General features: G+C 54.3%; 2 protein-coding genes across 5 annotated transcripts in view; both read right to left on the bottom strand.

Annotated features, from left to right (window-relative positions):
* The window catches only part of SPEG (striated muscle enriched protein kinase), a 55,705-nt gene extending 49,070 nt beyond the window's left edge, over positions 1 to 6,635 (bottom strand). For 2 of the 4 annotated variants that reach the window (XM_044381125.3, XM_044381123.3), the window contains exon 1: positions 6,084 to 6,633. In XM_044381125.3, coding sequence (XP_044237060.2) covers positions 6,084 to 6,462 — 379 coding nt within the window. In that variant the 5' untranslated portion in view covers positions 6,463 to 6,633. Of the gene's footprint in view, positions 1 to 6,083 lie in introns of all 4 variants that reach the window. The other 2 variants (XM_057305033.1, XM_044381127.3) reach the window with 2 other exon arrangements.
* Positions 6,636 to 12,987: 6,352 nt separating this feature from the next.
* On the bottom strand, positions 12,988 to 20,467 carry DES (desmin). Its single transcript, XM_026491863.4, has 9 exons — positions 19,644 to 20,467; positions 18,579 to 18,639; positions 18,365 to 18,460; positions 18,051 to 18,212; positions 17,751 to 17,876; positions 17,118 to 17,338; positions 15,821 to 15,864; positions 14,003 to 14,085; positions 12,988 to 13,788 (listed from the first exon to the last, which is right to left on the bottom strand). Exons 1-9 carry the CDS (start codon positions 20,357 to 20,359, stop codon positions 13,747 to 13,749), a joined length of 1,551 nt encoding a protein of 516 aa, XP_026347648.3. The 5' UTR covers positions 20,360 to 20,467; the 3' UTR covers positions 12,988 to 13,746.
* Between the last annotated feature and the right edge of the window lie 3,782 nt (positions 20,468 to 24,249).

Below are 24,249 nucleotides of genomic sequence, written 5' to 3'. Positions count from 1 at the left end.
GACCCCTGGGGCGCCGCTCACCTGCCTCCGGGTACCCCCACCCCGCACCTGCCTCCTGGGCCCTGGACACATGGGGAAACTGAGGCACAGAAGGGGGTGCCGTGGCCCCGATGAGAGTTCGGGCCACCCTCTCATTGGCAGCCGAACGCGGGGCGGCTCTGGAAGGTCAGCCGCATCTCGACTTGCTCACTCCACAAACATGCGCACACTACCCTGTGCCAGGCAGCCCCGAACTTGTCGTCGCAGCCAGAACACGCCGCAGGGCCACAGCGCCGGGTGGGGGCGCCTGGGTCACACGCAGGGCAAGGGCCCTGGTGGGTGGGGGCTCCGTGCTGAAAGGAACCGAGACTATGAAAACCCCCAGGCTCCTCCGGAGAGCCAGAGAGGGCCCTAGAGTTTCTGGATGGTAGGTCCTCTGTCCCTGCCCCCTGGCATACGCACACACACCAGCTAAGGTGCCCAGAGGTACTCCTGTTAGTCACAAATACGACCCACCTTCTCACTCACAGGTGAGCATACTCACCAAACTCTCTTTGTCCTCCTCCCATTCAGCACCATGCACACTTTGCCACCGGAAACTCAATTCTCCCTTCCCCCCAACAATCATTATAACTAAGTTTCTTAAGCATTTACTAAGTGCCAGGCACTTTATAAATGTCACCTCATTCACAACAACCCCTTAGGAACACTGAACTGGCTCCGTTTAACTGACAAGTGACTAAGGCTCAGAGAAGTCCTATCACTTGGCCAAAGCCACACAGGTTCTGTGTCTCCACTGTCCTCTAGATCCTAATCCCCATCCCAGAATATGCAAGTAGTGCCACTCACTGTTACCAGTTTTTACTTGGCCCCTGAAGTTATGTGAGTTTATGGACCTTCTTTTTTTAAGGTTAAAGTTATGTCTTGTACATTCTGGGTGCATACAGGTGGTCCTGGTTCCCAGACCCCCAAAAGCAAATGTCGCAGATCCAGACACATGAATGGGGACGAGCACTGAGAGCGTACATGTATGTGTCCCTATGGGTTCCAGCCAGAAGACCCTGGACACCCACAGGCGCTCTCCCTGCCCACCCCCAAATACACCCACTCACAGATGGGGGAGCTGAGTGAGGAGAGGGGGTAACTTGAGCCCCTGTTCCCCAAGAGAATCCGAGGGGCTGGCACATTCCATAGCAAAAATAACCAATGGGCAGCGGGCGTGAGTGACGGGACAGCTGGGCCGAGGACAGGCCTGTGGGATTCGGTGTTCCTGCTCTGGGTCTGCACTGTTCACCCCCACAGGGCTGGCCTGGGGCATGCTTGCAGGGTGGGCCACCCCCAACTGGCCCTAGATTGCCCTCTTTTCCCCAAACCCAGACTCCCAATTTCTGCACTGCCAGCCTTTCCCCTTCCAGAGGAAACCCAACGCATCATGCCATGCGTGATTCCTCACACAGACCCTCCTCTGAGCCAGATGAACCCACTCCCCTCCTATTTGCTTCTTTTTCCTGCCTGGAAAGTCCAATTTCTCCCTTCCCCCCTTTTGCTTATCCTGCTCTGCATTTCTGACACCCTGTAACATTTTTACTTATTGGGTTTATTGCATGTTGTGTATCTCCCCTCACTAGGATGTGATCTCTAGGAGGACAGGAACTTGGGGGATCCCCCCTTCCGTTAGCCCAAACACCTATAACAATGACAGGCCCGCAGTAGGCACTAGGTAAAATGGGACGGAGTGGCAGAGCTGGGGGTGGCGGGGATAGGGAGAGTAAATCTTCCTGGGATAGCTCATTCATCCAGCCTTCCTCCCACCTCCGTTCTGACCCTTTTCTAAGAAATAGCTGGAGAAGTGGCCATCTCGAGTGCCACTCAGGATCTTCCCGGGAGAGCCTGGCCTGGCTTCAGGAAAGTTCTCCTGCATGGGCCTTGGCTACTTAGGCGCTTCTCTGCTCCTGTCTCTCTTTCTTCCCAGGGCTCCACACTGCTCCCACTCTGGCTCCTCTTCCCCTCCCTGATGAGGACTGGGCATGAGTGGATGGCAACACTCTCCCTACCCATCCCTACCTCCATACTAGTTTCCTCCTGGCTTTTCATCCAGACATTCCAAGTTCCTGGTGAATAAAATAACGGCAGAATACCCCTCGACACAGGCTCTGGTGCATTCCCCACCTTCTCCTTGCCTGAGGAAGCCCTCTCTCCCTGTCTCTAACCTCTCTTGTCCATGACCTTAAGTCCCCAGCAGGGTTCACACTGATCTGTTAACCTTTGGCCCTACCGATTGAAGCCAGAGTCTGGACTCTGGCTATGAAACATCAAACTAACATGGCAAGCACTGTCAGCTTGCCCCTTCTCTCAGCTGTGCCCTCTCCTCTTTACCCCCTGCCCTTTATTCCACCCCCCTCCAGCCACACCTGTCCCAAGCGTTGAGGGTGGCACATGTTCTGGTCACTTGGTTTGCAAATAGCTCCTCAGCCTGCACAGGTGGGAGCCTGCTGTTTTGAAAGAGAGGAATACCCAGCCTATCTTGGAGACTGGGCCCGAAGACGGCTTTGGGGATATGGTCGGGAGAAGGATGATTAATGGTAACAAATCCTGGCCTTAGTCTTCCCATGCTTCTCTTTCTGAGGACAGGCAACATGGACCTGAACCCCTGTTGATCAGGCTCTGTCACCTCATTAGCCATGTGACCTCGGGTAAATTCCCTCTTGGGACCCCAGTTCTCTCCTATGTGTAACCATTACTACAGTAATCTGGGCTTGGAAGATTAAATGATGAAATGAGATGGGGTGCTATGCCCATGCTAAGGATTCTACAGGTAGCCTGCCTGTCTGCCGTCTTCACCATTCTTATTCTTTCCTCATTTCTACACCGCAAATCCCACCCTCCTATGTCCCATTCTCCAGACTCTCCAGTCTGCAGCCCACCTGTCTTCTCAAGGCCCCGGCCTCCCCAAGCCAGGCCAATATCCCTCCATCCTTGAGCGAACATCTCAGGCTTCAGGAGTGCCAGGAACCTCAGCATCACCCTGTCTTGCCGAGCCAGACAGCAATCCCAGCCAGGAAACTGCCTCCTTCTTCTGCAGCCAGGTCCTGGCTGGGCTTCCTCGAGAACCCTGAGGTTCTCCTGCTGTTGATCCCAATTGAGAAAGTTTTCCATGAGTAAGTCTGAGCAATGCTGACCTGCATTCCAGCTGCCCCTGACCAAGACCCGGAACTGGGCAGGTACTGGTTGCCGGGGGGCGGGGGCAAGAGGAGGAGGAGGAAGCCAGGCTCACGCAGTCAGTCCCCCACCATCACCAAAGCACAGCCCTGCCCTCCTCCAAATCATGTGGGAAGGGCGTCATAGTTAAGCACATAGTTCTTCGCAGTAGGACAGACCTCCCTGCACCCCTGCTCAGGCACCTATCTGTACAACAAGAAATGTCATTCAGTCCTTTGTACCAGCTTCCTCAGGGTTGCAATGGGACTTAAATGATATTTCAAAAGATGTGATGGTGTATCACCTGCCACACAGTAGCCTGTCGCTCTTCATAACATTATAAATTATTACTAAGAATTATCACCAATTAATAATAATTATAAGACCGATCTTGGGGTAAAGATTTCACCAGTAGGAAGTAGTTCTCAAATGTGACCTGCTGCAGTGCTATCTTCTTCCCGTGTTAACGTGACTATCAAAAGGCCCCCGATCCAGTCCTCACGACACCCAGGGTCCTTTCCTTACCCCACGCCTCTCAAACATGCTGTTCCAACAGAGCACAGCCTGGAGACTGTCCTCCTAGAGTCTGTCTAGATATGCCCACCCAGCATTCAGCCCTGCCGACCGTGCTCCCCAGCTTAGAGACGGACCAAGGAAACACATCTTGCAGGGAAACACAGCCCTGCTGGGGGGGGGGGGGGGATGGGGTCTAGCATCCTGTCACTCTCCCCACTTTGGGGGACCCTAGCAGGTTAGGGGGCTCTCCTCTCAGAAAGAAGGCCTGGGCTACTCTCCATACAATGGACAGCTCCTCTCCCTTCCTTTTTCTCTCTCCTCGCTCCAGAATTCCTTGAGTAAGGTGGAAACCAGGAGGGATGGGTTCTTAATTCTGGGGTGGCCATAACTAGCAACATGTTTTCTGGTAGATCTTCCTCTGTTCTGAACTACAGTGTCCTCACCTGCAAAAGGAAGTGAGCTGCGGTTCTCTGTGGTCAATTCAACTCAAAACAAACATGGCACTCCTCAGGGCTTCCTTATCCTTCCGTAAAATCTCCCCCCACCCCTGCCCCAGGCCCCTGGGTGTCTCAGTTGGCTCAGGGCTCAGTCGGTTAGGTTAAGTGGTTAAGCCGTTAAGTGTCTGCCTTCAGCTCAGGTTGTGATCCCAGGGTCCTGGGGTCCCACTTCCTGATCAGCAGGGAGCCTGCTTCTCCCTCTCCCTCTGCCCCTCCCCCCTGCAAATTCTCCCTCTCTCTCTCTCTGTCTCTCTCTCAAATAAATAAATAAAATCTTAAAATTAACAAACAAATAAATGTTTAAAATAAAATAAAATAAAATATCTCTCCCCCAGACTGTATTCTCCTCAATCATACCCTTTGATTTATGTTCTGTTTTCAGGTCCCTTTGGCCTGAGAGGACCAGAGCTAAGATCCCCAAGGAGTCTGATCCTTCCCCAGCTCAGAGCTCTGCCAGGATGGGTCCCTTCCCCTGACTCCAGGCTGGGATGGCCTGTACCTGGCCAAGTACAAAGCCAATCAGGAGAAGCCAGCCTTGACGCTCTCTAACCCCAGGCTTGGCCACAGGGAGTACAAGGAACCCGAACTGAAGACTGTAAGAGGGTGGGCAGGGTGGGGCAAGAGAGAGAGGGGAGGTGCTGCCAGAGGGAGGCTGAGCCCCCCCTCCATCTCGGCCGCACCTCTTTGCCTCCTTTCCCCGCCAGCTACTGAGGTCCTCCATCCTTGTGCCTTCTCCTCAGCCCCCAAGGATGTACCCCTAACAACACCACCCAGCCGGAGTGAGAATTCCTTTTTGAAGATGCCTGGGACACACTCAGGGATCCCCTAGCTCTTTGCCACTGCCCCAGCTGCAGCCTACTCCCCCAGCATTCTGGTTCTCAAGACTCCGTCAGCCCAAGGCTCTGTCTGAGGCCTAGAGAACAACTGGTTGGCTTAGGGGCTGAAAACATTAAAAAGGAAACCCAGACACTGACCCAAGGAGAATCTGTCCGAGGCCTGACCCCCATACCAGCCCCAGCAGGACCCTCAGTACCAGGCCCAATCTTGTCCCCTCTCTTCTGCCTCGAATCATCATCTGTCTCTTCACACATGAGCCTGGCACTCTACCCCGACGTGGGCAGGGGCCCAAGCCCCAGCCTGAGCGTCCCCCTTCCATGCCCTCTGAACCTCAGGCAGACATGGCCCATTGGCTTCCCACACCAACTCCACAAACCCCCATCCCTCAACTGTTTGTACCACCAGGCCTGTCCACAGCCCGCACAGGTCCGTGTACACACACACACACACACACACACACACACAGGCTTGCATATGGATTCTCAAGCACCCACGCATACGGATTCTCATACACACTGGGGAGCTCCCAGCCCTCGCTCCACCCCTGATGCTCTGCACCCTGTTCATACCCACTGGCTTCTTCCAACTAGCCTGGGGCTGATCACACCCACGTGCCCCAGCAATGGCCTGCCCGGAGCTCTGACCCACCCCTCAACATTGCAGCAGGACCAGGGGAGCTCGTCCCTCTCTCAGACGCGTGCACCCCTGTGAGGTGTCTCAAGTCTAAGTTATCCGAGCTGATAAAGACCATTTCCCCCAGACGGTTTTCTCTCTCTACAGGGAAACTAGGAGGCCTTTCACTGTGGAATTCCCAGAGAGGCCTGCGTGGGGGCTCAGGTTTTGCTTACCAAATGCTGACCCTTGACCTCTGATCTTCCTGTGGGGAGCCTCTCTACTTGGACACCCTCCCGACCCCCAAACACACACTTTCCTCTTGATTGGCACTTCTGGGTCGGAGCAGCTGAGCAGACCGAGAACCGGGACTTCCCACGTGGCCCCGGCAGCCCCGGCCCGGCTCTGAGCACCCCACCAGGCGCGCCCCCGCCTCCCCATTACCTCCGACCTCCAGCACTGTGAGAACAGCCTCGCAGGAGGCCTGGCCCCGCTCGTTCTGGGCCCTGCAGCTGTACACGCCGGCGTCCTGCGCCCCGCAGCTCCGCAGCCACAGGCAGCTGGGCTCAGGGGCCGGCGCGGGCAGGGGCTGCCCGTCCCGGAACCAGCGGAGGCTGGGCTGCGGCGTCCCGCTCACCGCCACCCGCAGCCGCACGTCGCTGCCGGCCACCACCGCTGCGTCCTTCAGGGGCCGCAGGAAGGCGGGCGCCCCGGCCACTGCCCCTCCGCCGGCCCCCACCTTGGCTCGCTTGGGGGGCACCCCGGGACTGGGGGGTGCCCTCGTGCCCGCGTCCCCGCCTCGCGTGCCCCGGGCTTTCTGCATGGCCTCTGCGAGCTGGGCTGTTGGGGGTGGGTCTCTGGAACCGGACGGCCACGGGGGCACCCGGGGATGGTGCCCTGGGAGATGAGTCCTGGGGGGCCGGCGCCCTGCCTTCCTGCTGCCCGCCCGCCTTCGGCCTGTGTTACCCAGAAGGTCACCAGGGCGGCCGGCGGTTGCGCCTCGGGGGCTATTTTTAGGCCCCCCGGCTCGGGTTGCGAGTGAGCAGTGGAGGGAGGGGGCAGCAGAGGAGGGGACTTGGACTCCAGTCTGCTCCTTCCCACTCTCCAGGAGCCCCTATCTCCAAGCCCCTGCTCCAACGGGTCCCTGAGGACTTGTTCCAGGTCCCATCCCCTAGGGTGCACCCGCCCCCAGCCCACTCCAGAGTCTGGAGTCGGGTTACCCCTGGGCTCAATCCCATTGCCCTTCCACCCTCTCCTCAGACTTCTGATTCCCAGCGGGGGAGAGGGAGAGGAGGTCCTGGATGACATGTCTGAGAGGCAGATGGGGAAGCAGGCCCAAGTGAAGGTGAGCAGATAGCCAGGAAGAAGGACCAGTGGCCTGCCCCAGCCTTCATGCCAGCCTGGTGAACCGTGAGCCTAGGAGCAGGGAGTTGGGGTGGATTCAGGCTCCCAGCTGGTCCCACGCACCCACCCACTTGGTGGGTGATATTGAACCTTGCTCAACCTCCAAGTTCTCATCTGTAAAAATGGATAGTTGAACAGGGGTTGCAACAGGCAGAGAAGGGTGGGAAGGACATTCCAGGCAGAGGGAACAGCATGACCTAAATCAGAGCATGATGAAAGTAAACGACATGTTCTAGAGTCAGAGGACTTTGGAGGGATTGAATTGCAGGGGGGGTCCGGTGAGTGGAGGTGGAAGTTTTGCTCGCTAAGTTCTGATGGCAGTGGGGCACCGCAGCACGGTTAAGCAGCAGGCTAACATGGTCAGAGCTGTGTTTTAGAAGGATCCCTCCTGACAGCCATGGTGTGGAGGGTGAACTGGACATGATGGGACAGTTGGAGGCCAGTTACAGTGTGGTTCACAAAGGATGGCGCCTGTTCCAAGTGCAGACACTCAGGCCCCACCCCCCAGAGACCCAGATGTGTAGGGAGGGCTGGGAGGGTCCAGGAATCGGCACATTTAACAAGTGGCCCCGGGTGACTCTGATGCTTCTAAAGGCTGCAGTTTCAGAAACATCAAGATAGGACATTACTGTTTTTCAAAGTTCAAGTGAGGGGCACCTGGGTGGCTCAGTCAGTTAAGCGTCCAACTCTTGATCTCAGCTCAGGTCCTGATCTCAGGGTCATGCGTTAAAGCCCCACCCAGTGTGGAGCCTACTTTAAAAAAATAAACAAAAATAAAAGTTCAAGTGAGACTTGTGATGGAGTATTTCCATACCCTAACTGGTGGTGTTCACATGAATCTACATATGTGATAAAATTGCACAGATAAAATTACACACACACACACACACTAAGGAATGCGTGTAAAACTGTTAAAATCTCAAGAAGGTAGGTGGACTAATGGCAATTTCCTGGTTGTGATATTGTCCTGTAGTTATGCAAGGTGTTACCATCGGGGAAAGCAGTCTGTATTGTTGTTTATAATCGCATGTGAACCTACAGTTATCTCAAAATAAAAAATTAAACAAAAGTTCAGGTGAAAGACCTAAGCCTGACCTTGAGCCAGAAGGGGTGAAGCCTGGGAAGGCGGAGAGGAGCCAGAGGAGGAGCCCTGAGTCATCCTGAGATGGAGAAAGGTACTCTCAATGTCACCTCATCCCCCACCCTCACTCTTGGAGACCAAAGTCAAAGCGTGCTTGTGTGTGTGAACGCAGAGGGTACAGAAGAGACCATTGAAGTGCTGAATTATGTCCACGGGGATTAAAAGCCTCGAGGAATGAAATTTCTTTGTTGTTTGCATGCATTCAAACTTACTCTTTGTGCTGTTCAGTTCTTTGGGTCTTGACAAATGGAGAGAATCGTGCATCTTCTACCACAGGACCATACAGAGCATCGCCCTAAATATTTGTCTGAACATCCCCTTTGCGGTCAACCACACCCCCTCTCCAAACCCCAGGCAACCACGGATGATAAATTGAAGTCTTACACATGAACGAATATAATTCTAAAAGGTAAAAATGTGGGGGAAGTCTTCGCAAGCAGATGGAACATCAAGAACAAAGGAAGAGACTATTTTATTTTATAATTTTTGAAAAGATTTATTTATTTATTTATGAGAAAGAGAGCGAGAGCAAGCACGTGCGTGCATATGAGTCAGGGAGGGCGAAAAAGTGAGAATCTTCAAGCACACTCCCTGCGGATCATGGGACCTGAGGCAGGGCTCGATCTCAGGACCCTGAGATCATGACTGAAGCCAAAACCAAGAGTCTGACACCCAACTGACTGAGCCTTCCAGGCGCCCCAAGACTATTTTAAAAAAACAGTAACCCAAAGCCACCTAGCACTAGACCTCAACAATTGGCTCAGAATGCATGCAGTAGGTGGTCTGTAAAGATTGGTTGGTTGGTTGGTTGGTTGGTTGGTTGGTTGACTACATGAAGGGTGTGGTCTTGAGCAAGTCACTTAACATCATTAAGCTTCGGTCTCTTCATCTATAAAATGGGGTAGCTCGACTCAGGGTTTTTTCATTCATTCAGCAAACATTTTTGAGTTCCTCCTCTGTGCCTGGCACTATTCTAGGCAGTAGGGATAGAGCAGTGAACAGAAGAGACAAGGATTCCTGCCCCTGTGGGAAAAATGGAGCAGGGCAAGGGAGATGGGAGTGTGGTGGGGTTTGCACTTTCTAATGGGGTGGTTGGAGCCTCACTGGGAATGACTGAGCCAATCTTAGAGGAGTGAAGAAGCCAGTGGTAGAGATGTCTGGACAGGAATACTTCAGGCAGAGGGGGGAATGTGCCTGGGAGGCTCCGAGAAGAACTAGGGGGCTAGTGGGGCTGGAGGGAGTGGTGGGGAGGGTAGAGACATGAGGTCAGATGGGTATCAGGGGCCAGATAGTCTAGAATCTTGTAGGCCATGGTATTTTTATTCCTAGTGAAAACGGGAAGTCATCTCAGAGGATTTTGAGCGGAGGAATTACATGGTCTGACTTAGGTTGTTGTGATGGCTTTAAATTATTATATTAAATATTAAAATGAATATTAACTATTTAAAAGGGCCTGGCAAGGAGCCTGGAACATGGCTTGTGTATCTCCTGGCCGAGTGTCCAGAATGGGGGCATCCATTGATGTGTGCTCAGGGATGTGTGGGCCTGGGTAGGGAGGGCACTGGCCGTGCGAGTCGCTGGCGCCCTCTCCTGGAGGAGTCCGCTCTAGCTGTGACCCTCGGAAGCCCTCCGGCTCTGGCCAGGCCCGCCACCCAGGGCAGCTGGCTGCAAGGCTCTCATCTGTCCCTCAGAATGGGCCCCAGAGTGCCCTGCGGCCTGGCGCCGGGCTGGGTGTGTGCTGCCAGTCTGCCCTGCCTCGCAATCACAAGCCTATGGTGTCATGGAAAGAGATCTGGACTCCAGAGGCCAAGGAGCCCGGGGCCTGGCCCTCCTCTGCCACAGATAATGCTGTGCGACCTTGGCAGTTCACCCCACTTCTCTGGGCCGTGGGGAGTTTCCTGCAGGTCATAATGATGCACCGTGCACCTGGCACATGGTGGAAGGTTAGTAAATGTTGGTTGGATCAGTGAATGAAGTGGGGGCCATCAGCCTTCTCAGTAAATATTTAATTTAGAGAAAAGTAAATAAAAGTGCTCAGTGGGTGTTCATTCAACAAGTAGTTAAATATTTAATGAGCACCTTCTATGGAGCAAGCACTCTCCCGGGCACCATGGGACCGGTGGTGAGTAAACCCATGAAAACCTTCCCCTTGGATAGCTGGCATTCAGGTGCTGAACCAGAGGTCATTGTCATATTTGCATAAGTGTCCTGGGCAAGCCGGTGAGAGGAAGAAGAGGGAGGGGTGAGTGGGTGGGAGGTGAGGTCTCAGGGGCAGGGGGAGGAGGGTAGTCAGAGAGGACTGAGAGGGCAGGACAGGGTCCGCTGAGCCCTCAGTTCCTGGCTTAGGGACACATTTGCCTCCATAATCCTTCCTACCTCACCCGTCAGGTGGGGTCTGAGTTGGTCTAGAATGGGTCCCCTAGGTCCAGTGAGAAGCTAGTCAGCCCTCCGTGAGCTCTCTTCTTTCTTCGTGATGTTCGGAGTCTTAGAGGAGAAGACACCAGAGTGTCCCAAGGAACAGGGAGAGGTTTTGTCATGCAGGTGATGGGGTGCATGTGTAGGACCACATGGAACCCAGGTCTTTTTTGGTTTATTTGGTCCATTCTTTGGGAGCACCATATCCATGTCCCCCGCCCAAGAGTCCCTGCGTCGCTGTCCAGCTCCCAAGGAGATAGGCAAAACAGATGACTTCTACCTAGGGTTGTTTTGTTTTTTTGCTTTTGTTTTTTTAAAGATTTTATTTTTAAGTAATCTCTACACCCAACGTGAGGCTTGAACTCACAATCCCAAGATCAAGAGGCAGATGTTCTACCAACTGAGCCAGCCAGGCGCCCCGAACCAGAGAATTTCTAGTCCCAGGAAGGCTCTGCTCAGACAATGCTTCCCCACTGGGGACACAGGGTGGGTCTGAGCCTCCTCTCTTCTCTGAACAAGTGGGTAGTCGTCACAGGAGACCGAGGTGGGCTGAGGAGGAGGGCTTTCTCACTGACAGCGCTATCCCCAGCCCCAAGGGGCCGGGAGGTAGTGTGTTCTCCGACACCAGAGACATTCGAGCAGGGCTTGACGACTGCCCATCAAGATGTTGGGGCAAGAGGTTGGGGAGGCGACTTCTGGGTGTTGGGCGTCACTGCCTGGGGGACTTGCCATCTGACTCTGAGAGTCTAAGATTCCTAGATTCTTTTCACTTTAGTGACTAGTCTACACCTCAGCTTTTTTGGAGAGTAGGGATGCCTCTAAGACCTTCCCTGACCTACGCGTCCCTTTATCCTTTATGGGATAGATGAGCGAGCATCCTCATTTAGGGGAAAGAAGAAATTGCTGAGAGGCTCCTGAAATTACTCACGGGTGCTTACCCCACCTCTTATCCACCCGAGCCCAGCCTCACCCAAGCATTTCTCTCACAGAGAAACTAGCTCAGGTTCCAGGGCCCCCACCAGGCTCAGGGATAAGCCCCTCACCCATCCCTCCTCCTATACCCCAGGGTGAAGACACTGCAAATGCTACTTTTAATTTCACTTGGAATTCCACTACGGGTTGATTGGGGGTAGTTCTGGGGTTTGCAGCGTTCATCCCACTAGGACGCTAGGGAGAAAGAAATGACCATGAGTCACCAGTGGCAGAGGGTGGGGCCCCGGGGTGTGCCCTCAATGCTCCCCGGGGGGAAGCTGAAGAATACCACAGAGAAGGGGGCCTTCTTATAGGGAGGAGCTACTTAACCCAGAGGGAAGGGGCAATTTCTGAGCAAGGGTGGCATCCAAGGAGAAGGAGAAAGAGACACCAGAAAGGCTTTGGAAGTTTCTGGAAAAAGCTAGTTAGGAATGTTAGACTAGGGAACTTTAGACTAAAGCCCTATTAAGTTTTGGATTTGTTTTTTCCCCTACAGCCTGTCTGAATTTACCAAGTTTGTGATCTCTACCCTTTTCTTTTCTCCTTTAAAGAGCAATCTCTTAAATTTATGAGGACTAACTTGAAGGTTGAAGCCTATATGGATCCATCAAGCTTCCTAAATCGTGGACCCATCTGGAATTTATTTTTTGGAAGGAGTGAAAAGAGACAGGCCTCACTCCTGTCCCCCCATGGCTACCCAATGGCCCCCAAGCCTATATTGAATCATTAAGTGTTCCCCACCAAAACCTTTAACATATCCGTGTTAATATTTTGTTTCAGGATTTCCTAATTTTTTTTCATATGTCCTATACTCCCCTCCCCTATGCTTACCAAATTCTCCCCAAATTTTCCTTTGGGATTTTCCTTGAGATTGCATCACGTTCAAAGTCTAGGTTAATGAAGGATGAACTGATATCTTAGAGTGCTTGAGTCTTCTTCTCCAATAACAAGATAGAGCTTTCTACTTTTCTTAATACTGTTATTTTTCCTGAATCGGCCCTTGTCCATAGAAGAAGGTGCTCAGGCAGGTTTAATGGAAAGGGGCTGTGAGCTGCTTTGGGAAAGGGAATACAGAGCCCTACTTCAGAGTGTGTTCTTCAGAGAGCAGCAGGTGGTGTCCCTGGGGCCTGATGATGTGAAGGTGGGGTAGGGGGCCCAAGGGGGACATTCCAGGAATTGGGGCCTAACAGGAAGTATTCAAGGCTCCCTAACAGAAGCCCCCTGCCCAACCCCCCTCCACCATATGCCACATACACACAGTAAGGCTGGGAGGTTCTGGGAATAGTAGGGGCGACAGGCCCTGGGGGACGGTCTGAGTGGGCAGGAAGCCAGCCTATAGTCCACCCCGAGGGGTGGTGCAACAGGCCCTGGGGGCCCCCAGAGGCGACCAGGCAGTCAACACAGCCAGGGACGTGCTAGGCTAGTACTTCTCTTTTTATTGTTTCTGTCCAGAGCCCCTGCTGCAGGGGAGGGGCAGGCACGATGGGGGGCACCCCTCCCCCTGCCTGAGACCGCTCTCTGCCTCTCTCCTCTCTTCTCCTCTCCAGCATCTCGTCCACCCTCTTTCCTTCTGAATCTCCTGCTCCCACATCTGGCACCTTCGGGGATTCCCTCTTGCAGCCCACGCTTTCTAAGCCCACCCTGGGAAAGGAAGGGGCCATGGGGTCCGTTTCAAGCCTCCATTCCCACAGGGGCTAGTCTTCCAGTCACCTGCCCGGCTTGCTGGGGAGGCTGCCCTTTCTCTCTGACCCAGGCTAGGGAGTAGGGAGTGGGGGAGGTCTAGGTTCCATCCTGATCCACTGTGGGGTCCCAACACCCTGCTCTGGGGCCCTCTCCAAAGGTAGAGGGTAGGGCCTGAGGTCACAGAGGTGGGAGGGGACTACTCTGCCCTGGTTCCATGCTGGCTCTGTCCAGCACACCCGGAGGGCAGCTAAGAGCCAGGCTCACTCATTTCCAACATCCAGGACTGGCACGGCTGGGGCTGCCTGTGCCTGGGCAGGGGTGGGCCATGTCCCCTGGGGGGGGGCCATGCGTGATGGTCGGTGAGCAGGGGTCAGAGGCTGTGAGGGGAGCACTGTGGCTGGGTGTGGTACCCTGGGATGGAAGGAGGCTGGCTTTAGGAGGCAGTGAGGACAGGGGCGAGGACGGTCTCTGGTGGCAGAGAGGTCTCTGGTTTTAGAGCACCTCGTGTTGCTGCTGTGTGGCCTCACTGACAACCTGGGGAGAAAGAGAAGCTCAGTCCAAACCAGTGCTGGCAGGAGAATGGAGCCCCAGGCCTGGATCCTCCCCCCACCCCTCCGCTGTAGGAGGACCCCTCTCCCTCCAGCCAGGGCCTTGAACCAGCACAGCTGGTGGAAGGCACCCAGCTGACAGCCTCGCAGACACACCCCAGAGCCTCCAGCAGGCTAAAGGGACCAGACAGATGGCTCACCTCCCCATCCCGGGTCTCGATGGTCTTGATCATCACCGTCTTCTTGGTATGGACTTCAGAACCCCTTTGCTCCGGGCTTGTTTCTGCAATAGATCCATCCACACACTCAGCCTGACCAAGTCCAGGCCTGGGCCACTCCAGGGACTGGGAGTCCATCTCTGGTCCCACGGGGGTGGAGCCCAGAAGACTCTTACCCCCTCGAGACAGGCCTATTATTTTTTCAGCAAGACTTTAGAAGCTGTCCTTGAGCCCAGCACCCAGCAGGAGGCTCTACAGACACTGGGGCCAGTCCCATGGCTGAGATGGGCTCAGGAGCCAACAGATGTGCTCCCGCTGTGAGCTGATTCAGGAGAGTGGGGGACCCCTGAGGCCCCAGGCCTCCCAACATTCCTACTCCTCACACACTTCCTCACTCCCTCTCCACCCCGGGGCTCCAACACAACCTTGTGTGAATGTGTACCCGGCCAGAACCCCAAACCCAGCCCCAAGATACTCTCTTGGAGGACCTCATGGTACCCAGCCCCCTTTAAGAGTCCAGATGAGGGGTGCCTGGGCGGCGCAGTTGGTGAAGCTTCCAGCTCTCGGTTTTGGCTCAGGTCATGATCTCAGGGTCATCTGATCGAGCCCGATCAGGCTCCACGCTCAGTGCGGAGTCTGCTCAAGACTCTCTCTCCCTCTTCCCCTGCCCCCTTCCTTCTCTCTCTTTCTCAAATAAATAAATAAATCTTTAAAAAAAAAAAAAAAGAAGAGTCCAGATGAGTAAACCATGTCTTAATGAAAGGGAGACGGACAGGAGTCAGTTACTGACTCATCGTGCTGGTGGCCAGTCACTTGCCTCTCTATGCCTCAGTTTCTTCGCCGTGAAACACTAGCAATGAGGCACTATTGTGGCCACAGAGCCACTGATTTGAAAAAGCATTAAGCAGTTTCAATGGCAAGGCTCACACTTGGGTGTCTGCATAAACTACTGAAAAAAGAGGTTCTGAGTGTTATGGGGCGGGTCAGATTTAGGTCCTGGGTGTTATGAGTCTGATGTTCGGGAACCTCCTCAGCGAGCAACCAGGCTGTGATGAACGGTGTAACTCGGTGGAACACAGCATGTATTTTTCCCGATGGAAATGAACATCGAAGACAAAAAAGGTTTGATCTAGGAAAGGCGACGCTGCCAAGGCCTCCGACATGCTTTCCTAATGTTTCATTATAGCGTGTTTTTCTGCTCTCTGGGGTTGGAAAGCCACTCGATCTGCATATTACTAATGGCAGAATGGCAGAATGCCCTCAGAGCTCGTTCTTTTAATTGTTTGGCTTTGCTAAGGTTTGGCTTCTTCTTCTTCTTCTTTTTTTTTTTTATTAAACGTGCATCCAACATCTTGCTCCAGCAGACTGGAGGTGTTCAACAGGCAGCTGGGGGGTGCTTGGCAATTTGCCAAACAGACAATGGCTGGTGGGTGCCTTGTAGCCCAGGGTGTATGGTTCTAGATGCTTCTGCTGCCAGACCCCCAAGGACACCCCTGGTACCTTCAGAGTTTGGGTACATTGGGAATAGAAGCTGTTTGCCGATGTTCAGTACTCCCAGAAGGTGCAGGGGCACATGGTCAATGTAATATAATACCATGAAATAAAATAAAACACTCTCTCTGCTAGAAGGTGCCCTCTACCTAAACTTCCCCACCCACCTGCAGCAGCCCCCTTTCTCTTTCCCAGACCCCAGCCCCGTCCCCACGGTTCCATCCCCCCTCCCTGGCTGGCCTTGGGCAGTGCCCATGCTGGACTCCTGCCCCCTGCTACCCCAGCATCCACCTGCCAACATGCACTCACCGCGGAAGTTGAGAGCAGAGAAGGTTTGGATGGGGAGGTTGATCCTGAAAGGGAAGAGATGAAGCCCCCGAAGGGTTAGGGCCCTCTATCTCTCCCTGGGACCACCCATCAAAGCTTGCCCTGGTCCTCACTAAACACTACTGTCAGCTGTCCCTGTCCCACTGACCCTAACCCTCCCACTTTCGCATTGCTAAGGGCACGGGGTCAGAGGGCAACTCCAGCTATCCCAGGACCTGTCCCATTCCATCTCTGAGCTGCTGGCCTGACAGCAGTACCTGCAATCCCCCAGCCCTCTCTAGTTCACCAGGATCTTCTTCAGGCACTGCAGGGTATATGGAAAGCAGCTGTTGGCCACTCCCATCATGTATGGCCACCCTCCAGCCAGGCTGGGAACCTCTGGCCTACCCACGGGAGAGCAAGTTCCAGGGTAAACGCCATCCCCATTTATGCCTAGTGCAGAGAAAATGCAACACATCTCAAGCCGCCTTAAAAGGTCATTATATGTAGATGTAATTCTATGAACTCTGACCCCTGTAGGTGCAGGTCTGTACTTAAACAAGTCTGCTGATTGTTTTAAACTTTAGACATTATTGTTTTTATGAGTATCAATAAGCATCATTTTTTTGAGTAATTGACATTTTTTAAACTCAGGTTAGGTTTACCTACAGTGAAACGCACAGACTTTAGTACGCAATTCAGTGAGTTTTGATAGGTGTCTGCATCAATGTAACTACCAGTCTAAATCAAGATACAGAACATTTCCAATGCCCCAGAAAGTTCCCTCGCATTGCCTTCTAGTCATATGTCATATGTTCCGTATCTAGAAGTGAGTTGCTGTGGGCATGTCATGCTATCTTTTCCTATAAGCTCGCGCGTGCATGTGTGTGTGCACGTGTCTCCGCACCCTCCTTCTTAGCCTGTGTCTGAGGCTCTCTATTTGTCTCTATCTGCCCCCTCCCTTTCCTTCCTCTTCATTCCCCACTCTGCTTTCATCTATCCCTTGACTGGCAATAATATTTTATTACTGGTTGCTAAACATGATTTTATGCTGCTAGCTCTTAATAATTCTGAAGGTGGATGAGGGAATACTTCTATTTCTCTTTTTATAAAAGCTATTAATTAAATCACTTTTTACCCAGGTGGCCTTGGTTAATTCTCTGCAATTAGTGGTGTGGTGGCCTCTTGTATAAAATTACTTCTGAATCTTGCTAAGGTGATCCTGAGCCCCCCCCCCACCCCTGGGGGCGCAGAAATGGGCCCCTCAGCATTCCCCAGAAGCCCACCGCCAGCCCCTCACCGGCTTTCCTCGCCCTCCAGCAGCTTCCGGTAGGTGGCGATCTCCACATCCAGGGCCATCTTGACATTGAGCAGGTCCTGGTACTCGCGCAGGTGGCGGGCCATCTCATCCTTGAGGTGCCGGATCTCTTCCTCCAGACGCGCAATGTTGTCCTGGTAGCCGCTGGCCTCGCTAGCGAAGCGGTCTTCCATCTCCCGCATCTGCCTCATCAGTGAATCGTTCTGCAGGAGAGGGTCACCCAGGTCACAGAGAGGCCTGGAGCGCTGGGCACTACGGGCCCAGGATGGAGACAGACACAGCATGGGAGCTGGGGCGCAACCCCAGATGGTCAGGTCTGGGAGTGGGCACCCTCTCCTGAGCTAGGGAACCCTAAACTCGAGTAAAGTTTGACGTGGAAACCCAGAGAATAGACGTGATAAAGGAAGCATCCGTGTCCTTTCTCTCCACCCCCACCTAGGAGCCCCATGATTCCAGAGAGTTCGACTGAGAATCCACCTGTCCGTTTTCACCCCTGTGGGAGATTTGGAGAGACAGAGGCCCAGAGAGGGTATGTGATGGGAACCAGGGTCACGGGGTGAGAGTGCGAGCGGCAGGCGGGAAGGCTGGGGCTGGGCGAGGGGCGCAGGCACTCACGGTGCCCTTGAGGGCGTCGATCTCACAGGTGTAGGACTGGATCTGGTGTCGGTACTCCATCATCTCCTGCTTGGCCTGGCGCAGCGCGTCGTTGTTCTTGTTGGCTGCCTGGGTCAGGTCGGACACCTAAGGGCAGGGAGGGGTGCTGAGATGAGAAGGCTGCAGGATTAGGTAAGGGATGGCAAGGGAGTTTGGAGACCCCAGCTCACCCTCCTCCCCACAGAGAGAGCCACAGGAAGCACCTCCAAACAGGGATGGAGGGGGCCAGAGGGGCCAGAGCCCCTGGGCCAGGTTGCCTACCTTTGACTTGTACCATTCCTCAGCTTCCGAGATGTTCTTAGCCGCAATGGTCTCGTACTGAGCCCGGATGTCCCTGAGGGCGGCGGTGAGGTCCGGCTTGGACATGTCCATCTCCACCTGTACCTGCTGTTCCTGGAGTTGGGCCTGTAGCTCTCGGATCTCCTGCACAGCACAGCTGGGCTTCAGTGCTCTACCAGGCCCCACCCACATGGCACCCTCTCACCCCGGTTCCCAGAGCCTTGCACTGATCCTCTCATTTTCCAGCGGTTCTCACCAGGGTCTAAGGACCCCGAGGAGGAAGGCCGAGGGCATACCTCTTCATGCACTTTCTTAAGGAACGCGATTTCCTCATTGAGAGATTCAATCCTGCGCTCCAGGTCAATTCGAGCTAGAGTAGCCGCATCCACGTCCTGGGAGTGGTCAAGCAAGAGGGATACGCATCACTGATAACGCAGGCAGGGCAGAGGGAGACCAGGGGCCACCCGGGGTCAGAGGGGTAAAGATGCTGGGGGACCAAAGGAACCTCACCGCTCGGAAGGCAGCCAAATTGTTCTCTGCTTCTTCTCTCAACTGAATCTCCTCTTGCAGCCTGGTCAGAACAGACAGACGGAAAGAGACAGTTGGTGGGGGTAAAACCGGCCGTGGGGATGGCTGGGTGGGGGCTGCCCAGGGAGTGGAGTTCAGGACACCAGAGGACGCCTGGCTACAGGGTAGAGACAAGAGGCCCTGCCCATCCAGGGAGGGGACAGGAAGTGGCCCAATTTCTTCCCCAGAGCCACACCCCGGAAGTCTATGTCCCCATCAGATTGTGACCTCCCTGGGATTAGGAACTGTGTCTGCTCTATCCACCTCTATGTTCCTGGTTCGCAGCCCTAGTGTGGCCCACATAGGTGCTCAATTATTGTTTGTGACCCAGGTGGTAGTGTAGTGATTCCGCTCACTCGGGCTGTCAGAAGCAGGACCCATGAGTACTTGCTCTATTCTTATTGCCTTTTTCTACTGAAAGCTTGGTGAAGCATGCCATCAGGCCTTCCAAGCTTTCTGGGGGCTGCGGCTAGCTCCCTCCCCTTTCCTCTAGCTTATCCATTCGCTCTGTGAAATGGCACAGCCTCAGCCCGGCCCAGGGACCAAGATCTGCTCTCTAACCATCTCCCTGGGGGCTCATCACAGATGAGCTGAGAACTACCACTTAGACTCCCCACCCCCTGCCCCTGGAAGCTTGCCCCAGATTTTCCTTGTCTCCTATCAACCCCCCCTTCTCCCTCTGACTGCACCCAGTCCTCCCTCTGTTCATCTGCCTATCCCATCTTAAGATGCTTTTAAGGGGGCTATCCACAGGGCCCAGGTCTCCCATTTCCACCCCAAGATGTCCCCAAGAAAACTCCTTTGCAGAGCGAGAGCACGAGGGAGAGACCTGGGAGTCCATCTCCCCTCGGGGGACCCCGGGGAGATGACTGTCTCCCCGAGGGGGGTAAGAGAGGGTCCCCGGCGCCCTCGGGGAAGGCAGGTGCTGACAGCTGCGCCCCAGCCCCCGGGCCTCGCCTCCCGCTCCCAGCCCACGCGAAGGGGGTTCTGGGAGCGCCCGGTCCTCACTTGGCCTTGAGCCGCTGCAGGTCGTCCAGCAGGTTGTCACGCTCGACGTCCACGCGGGCGCGCTGGTTGGTGAGCACCTCCACCTGTCGCCGCAGCTCGCGCAGCTCCTCCTCGTAGATCTCGGCGACCCGGGTCGGCTCACGGCCCTTGAGCCGGTTCACCTCCGCGGCAAGCGCCGCGTTCTGCTGCTCCAGGAAGCGCACCTTCTCAATGTAGTTGGCGAAGCGGTCGTTGAGCTCCTGCAGCTCCACCTTCTCGTTGGTGCGCGTGGTCAGGAACTCCTGGTTCACGGCGTCGGCCAGCGAGAAGTCCAGCAGCTCGCCCGCGCCGTAGGAAGAGGAGGGCGCGCGGGCCGTCCCCAGCCGGCTGGCCCGGAGCGCCCCCAGACCCCCGGCCCCGCCCGACGTGCGCGACACCTGGTACACGCGGGACGTCACCGAGCTCGAGGAGCCCTTGGTGCCGAAGCCCGCGCGCGGGAACACCGGCGAGCCCAGGGGGGAGACGAGCGGGAAGCCCCCGGCCCCGCCGAAGGTGCGGCGGTAGGAGGACACGCGCTGGCTGGACGAGTAGGCCTGGCTCATGGTGGCGGCGCTGGCGAGGCTGGGCGGCACGGAGGAGGAGGAGGAGGCGGCGGGCGGCAGCCGGCTGGAGAGTGGATGCGTCGAGGGGAGACTGGGCCCCTTAGCCGTCTGCACTATTTGTATCCCTCCTGACATCAGCCCCCGCCGCCCCTCCCCTGACAGCTGCAGGATCCCGCTGTCCTGCCAGGAAGGGCGGCCGCTGGCGTGGGGGCGGGGAGGCCAGCTCCCCTGCGAGAGGCCTGCGCCCCTCGGCGGGTGGGAAGGGGCCCCATAAGAGGTGTGGGACAGGCTGGAGGACCTAGGAGGGCAGAAGATGGGCACGCCTGCCAACCCCTTCACGGGCGTCAGAGAGCATGTCTGGAATCCCTAGGCAGGCCTCTTTCAGCCCTTGGGTGCCTGCCTCGTCCTGGGGGTAGTCAGGGGAGAGAGGTTTCCACTTAGTTTGAGGGGGTCCCTTTTGCTCTGAGGAGAGACTTTGGGTCATTTCCTGGAGGAACAAGGCCTATTCCCAAGAAAGTCTCAAAATCACTTTTTTTCCCCCTGGAGATTCTCTAGAAGTGGCGGAGGTTTGGGAGGGCTCAGGAAAGACAGGCAGCCACCAGCCAGGCATAGAGGAGAAGGGTCTCTAGGCAGGCAGGGAGGGTGGGGGAGTACCCTGGGGGGCAGAGAGCAGTCCTGGCCAGACCAGGTCTGCTCAGATACGTCCACTGGTACCAGGGTTCTAGCCCTGAGCCTCAGTTTCCTTCCGAGCTAGTGTAGGCCCTTTTCCTCCCCCTCTCCAGGGTAGGGCAGAGCCTCAAGTTTATAAACAACGGGGTGATTTCCAGAAAGGTCCCGGCACCCTCTCAGTTTCCAGTTACTATGGACTCTCACCCCCACACACCAAAGTCGCCTGGCTTCTGCCCTCTTGTGCCCACCCCCACCCCTTCTCTGATTCATCCCCCTACTCCCATCACCCACACCCACACGCACCAGGGGTTTGTATTTTGTCAGGAGCCGTGTGTCAACCCAGCCATCTCTCTGGCAGCAACAGCTGCCAGCCCGGCATACCAGAGCTGGTATTTATAGAGGAGAATGCATCAATCTGGGAAACAGGCACACAGGAGAGGCGCTCTGGGGGCTGGGGGCCGGTACCTGAGGAGGCGTGGGTGTCAGATGGCCCAGGCAGGTTCGGGGTGATAAGCCCAATCACTTCCCACCCCCCTAATGCTCCAAGCCCCCAGCCAGAATGGAGTCCCACAGAAGGCTTGTCCAGTCCTTCGTAGCCTTCCTCCTCCTCAGTACAAGGTACTGGCTGACCTCTGAGGACATCCCCACTTCTCCATGAACACTGGCTGTCTCCCTACACCTCCACCTGGCACTTTGCAGGCCTCTCTTAGACCTGACCCTTTCAGAATGCCAACTTCTGAAATAGAATGCTGGTCCTACCCCAGCTCCGCCATCAGCGGCGGGCCTAGTTACCAGCAGGCAAGTCCTTCACTTTTCCGTGTCCTCCATTATAAAGGGGAAGGGGTCAGCCTTGCCATATCTGCCCTAGAGGCTTTGAAGAGCCTTGAATAACAATACGTAGGGGCACCTGGGTGGCTCACTCCTTAAGCATCTGACTCTTGACTTGGGCTCAGGTCATGATCGCACGGTTGTGAGATCGAGCCCCGCATCAGGCTCTGTGCTGGGTGTGGAGCCTGCTTGGGATTCTCTCTCTCTTCCTCTCCCTCCCTGCCCTCCCCCCCGCAAAAATATAACAAGACACAAGTAACATCTCACATACACTGAGCACGCACTGTGCGCCACTCCGCCGAGCACCCCCAATCCTCCAACAACCCTATGGGTTGGAACTAGTACCCTTCCCATTGTATAGCTCAGGAAGCTGAGGCAGCCTGACTCCAGAGCTGTGCTTTGCCCCCCGGAAGGGATGTGAATCTGTCAGGTGAGCTGTAAAGGGCTTTGTTACTGCTGTCTTCTCAAAGCCTTTCCACACTAAGTATCTAATTTTTATCTAAGAGACAGGCTTATGAGGTGGGTGGGGAGTTCCAGATATTCTTATCCAGGCTTCGAGTCAGTGCAAGCTGTTGTGTTCTGGTTATTTTTGTGTCTCGTCTCCCAAACTAGATTGTAGGCTCCTGGAGAATTTGAGAGACCATGTGGATCCTTAGCATATCCCAGGCAACAGCCGTCCTTGTTGTAGTTCCAAGTAGCCTGCAAGCTTTCTTTCCCATTCCCTTATTTTGGTAAAAAAGGCTACACATACGGAGTACATGCGATGGGTGGACGGATGACCCAGTTCCCAGCCCGTTTTATCAACTGCATCCCTCTGACTGCAGTGATTGGCTCAAGGGGTGACCTGGACCTCAGAAGGGCCAATCAGAGACCTTCCCTGGAATTTATAGATGGAACAGGGATTACTCGACTGGATCCTGTGGCAACCATGTTTCCTGCCCCGTGGGGTCATTCCTGCACTAGGAGGAAAGGGAGGTCAACACACAAGCAGAAACAGAGACACCTGGAGAGGAGAAGGCCAGGCAGGAAATCTTCAACTCCAGCTCCCCGGGGGCCCTAATTCTGCCGCTCGACCCTTGATTTTGTGAGCTCACCCCCACCCCGTGTCCTTCCTGACTATGGGGCCAATAAACTTTGCTTTTTTCTTTTTTCACTTAAGGCACTTGGTGCTGGCTTCTGTCACTCGTAGCCGAAACATTCCTGACCAATCTATTGTAGGAGACAGTGCACCCATTTCCACGATACTAGGGAGGACAGAACATTTTTGGGAGTCCTCTCTGCGAACTGTCTCCAGACCACATAAGGAAATTGCCCTTCGGACCAGCCTGAGGCCTCAGTTCCGTGGCAAAACGAAGCAGAAAACAAATAAATAAATTAAGTCACTTATTCTCTAGTCAAAATCAACATCTACCAGACTTGGCTCTGAACCACTTGGGGCCGTTTCCAAACTTCAGTTCCAACCCTGAGAATCCGCTACCATGGAAGGCAGCAAAACAACACTCCAAGGCTTGGACAGCAGGTGAAAGAGGCGTGCTCCAAAACACGTTCTGAACTGGGCAGCACCTCTGGAGTCGCAGTTTTGCCTCCCCAGGGGACTACTTAAAATTGGACAAACTAAAAATATTAATAATTTATCTGGATGGATAATGGACTTGGCACAAAATTCAAGGGGTCCCATTCTGTGGGTCGCCTTCTCACTCTGTTGACCTTATGCTTTAAGATGCACAACACGTTTTCATCTTGATGAGTCCAATTTATCTGTTTTTTTTCTTTTATTGCCTGTACTTTGGTGTCATATCCAAGAAATCACTGCCAACCTCCACGTCATGAATTCTACCCACCATGTTTTCTTCTAAGAGTTTTACAGTTTCATGTCCTTGATCCATCTTGAGTTCATGTTTGTATATGGTATAAGGTAAGGGTCCAACTTCATTCTTTTACATGTGAATACCCAGTTTTCTCAGCACCATTTGCTGAAGTCCTTTCCCCAGTGAATGGTCTTGGCACCCTTGCTGAAAACCATTTAGTCATATGTGTGAGGATTTATTTCTGGGCTCTGTGGTCTGTTCCATTGGCCTGTATATCTGTCCTTATGACAGTACCACACTGTTTTAATTACCATGGCTTTGTAATAAGTTTTTTTTTAAGATTTTATTTTTTTTGAGAGAGAGAGAGAATGAGAGAGAAAGTGAGCATGGGGGGGGGGTTCAGAGGGAGAAGCGGACATCCCACTGAGCAGGGAGCCCAACGAGGGACTTGATCCTGGGTCTCCAGGATCATGACCTGAGCCGAAGGCAGTTGCCCAACCAACTGAGCCACCCAGACTCCTGTAGTAAGTTTTGAAATCAGGAAGTGTGAAGCCTTCAAATTTGCTCTTTTTCAATATGTTTTGGTTATTTGGGGCCCTTGAGATTCCATGTGAATTTTAGGATGGATTTTTCCATTTCTTGAAAAAGTAGTTGTGGGATTTTGATAGAGATTGCTTTGACTCTGTAGGTCTCTTTGGACAGTACTGACAGCTTAACAAC

This window comes from Ursus arctos, unplaced genomic scaffold (assembly GCF_023065955.2).
Source record: "Ursus arctos isolate Adak ecotype North America unplaced genomic scaffold, UrsArc2.0 scaffold_1, whole genome shotgun sequence".
NCBI classification, from domain to species: domain Eukaryota; kingdom Metazoa; phylum Chordata; class Mammalia; order Carnivora; family Ursidae; genus Ursus; species Ursus arctos.
Note: the sequence above shows the minus strand (reverse complement) of the source record. Positions and strands in the feature narration are given on the sequence as shown.

Excerpts from the sequence above, each read along its gene's own strand:
- DES (XM_026491863.4), bottom strand. The coding sequence starts at position 20,359 with ATGTCAGGAGGGATACAAATAGTGCAGACGGCTAAGGGGCCCAGTCTC. Across the intron at positions 18,461-18,578 it reads ATTTGGCTGCCTTCCGAGCG|GACGTGGATGCGGCTACTCT; the intron begins GTGAGGTTCCTT and ends GACCACTCCCAG. Across the intron at positions 13,789-14,002 it reads TCGAGACCCGGGATGGGGAG|GTTGTCAGTGAGGCCACACA; the intron begins GTGAGCCATCTG and ends CTTTCTCCCCAG.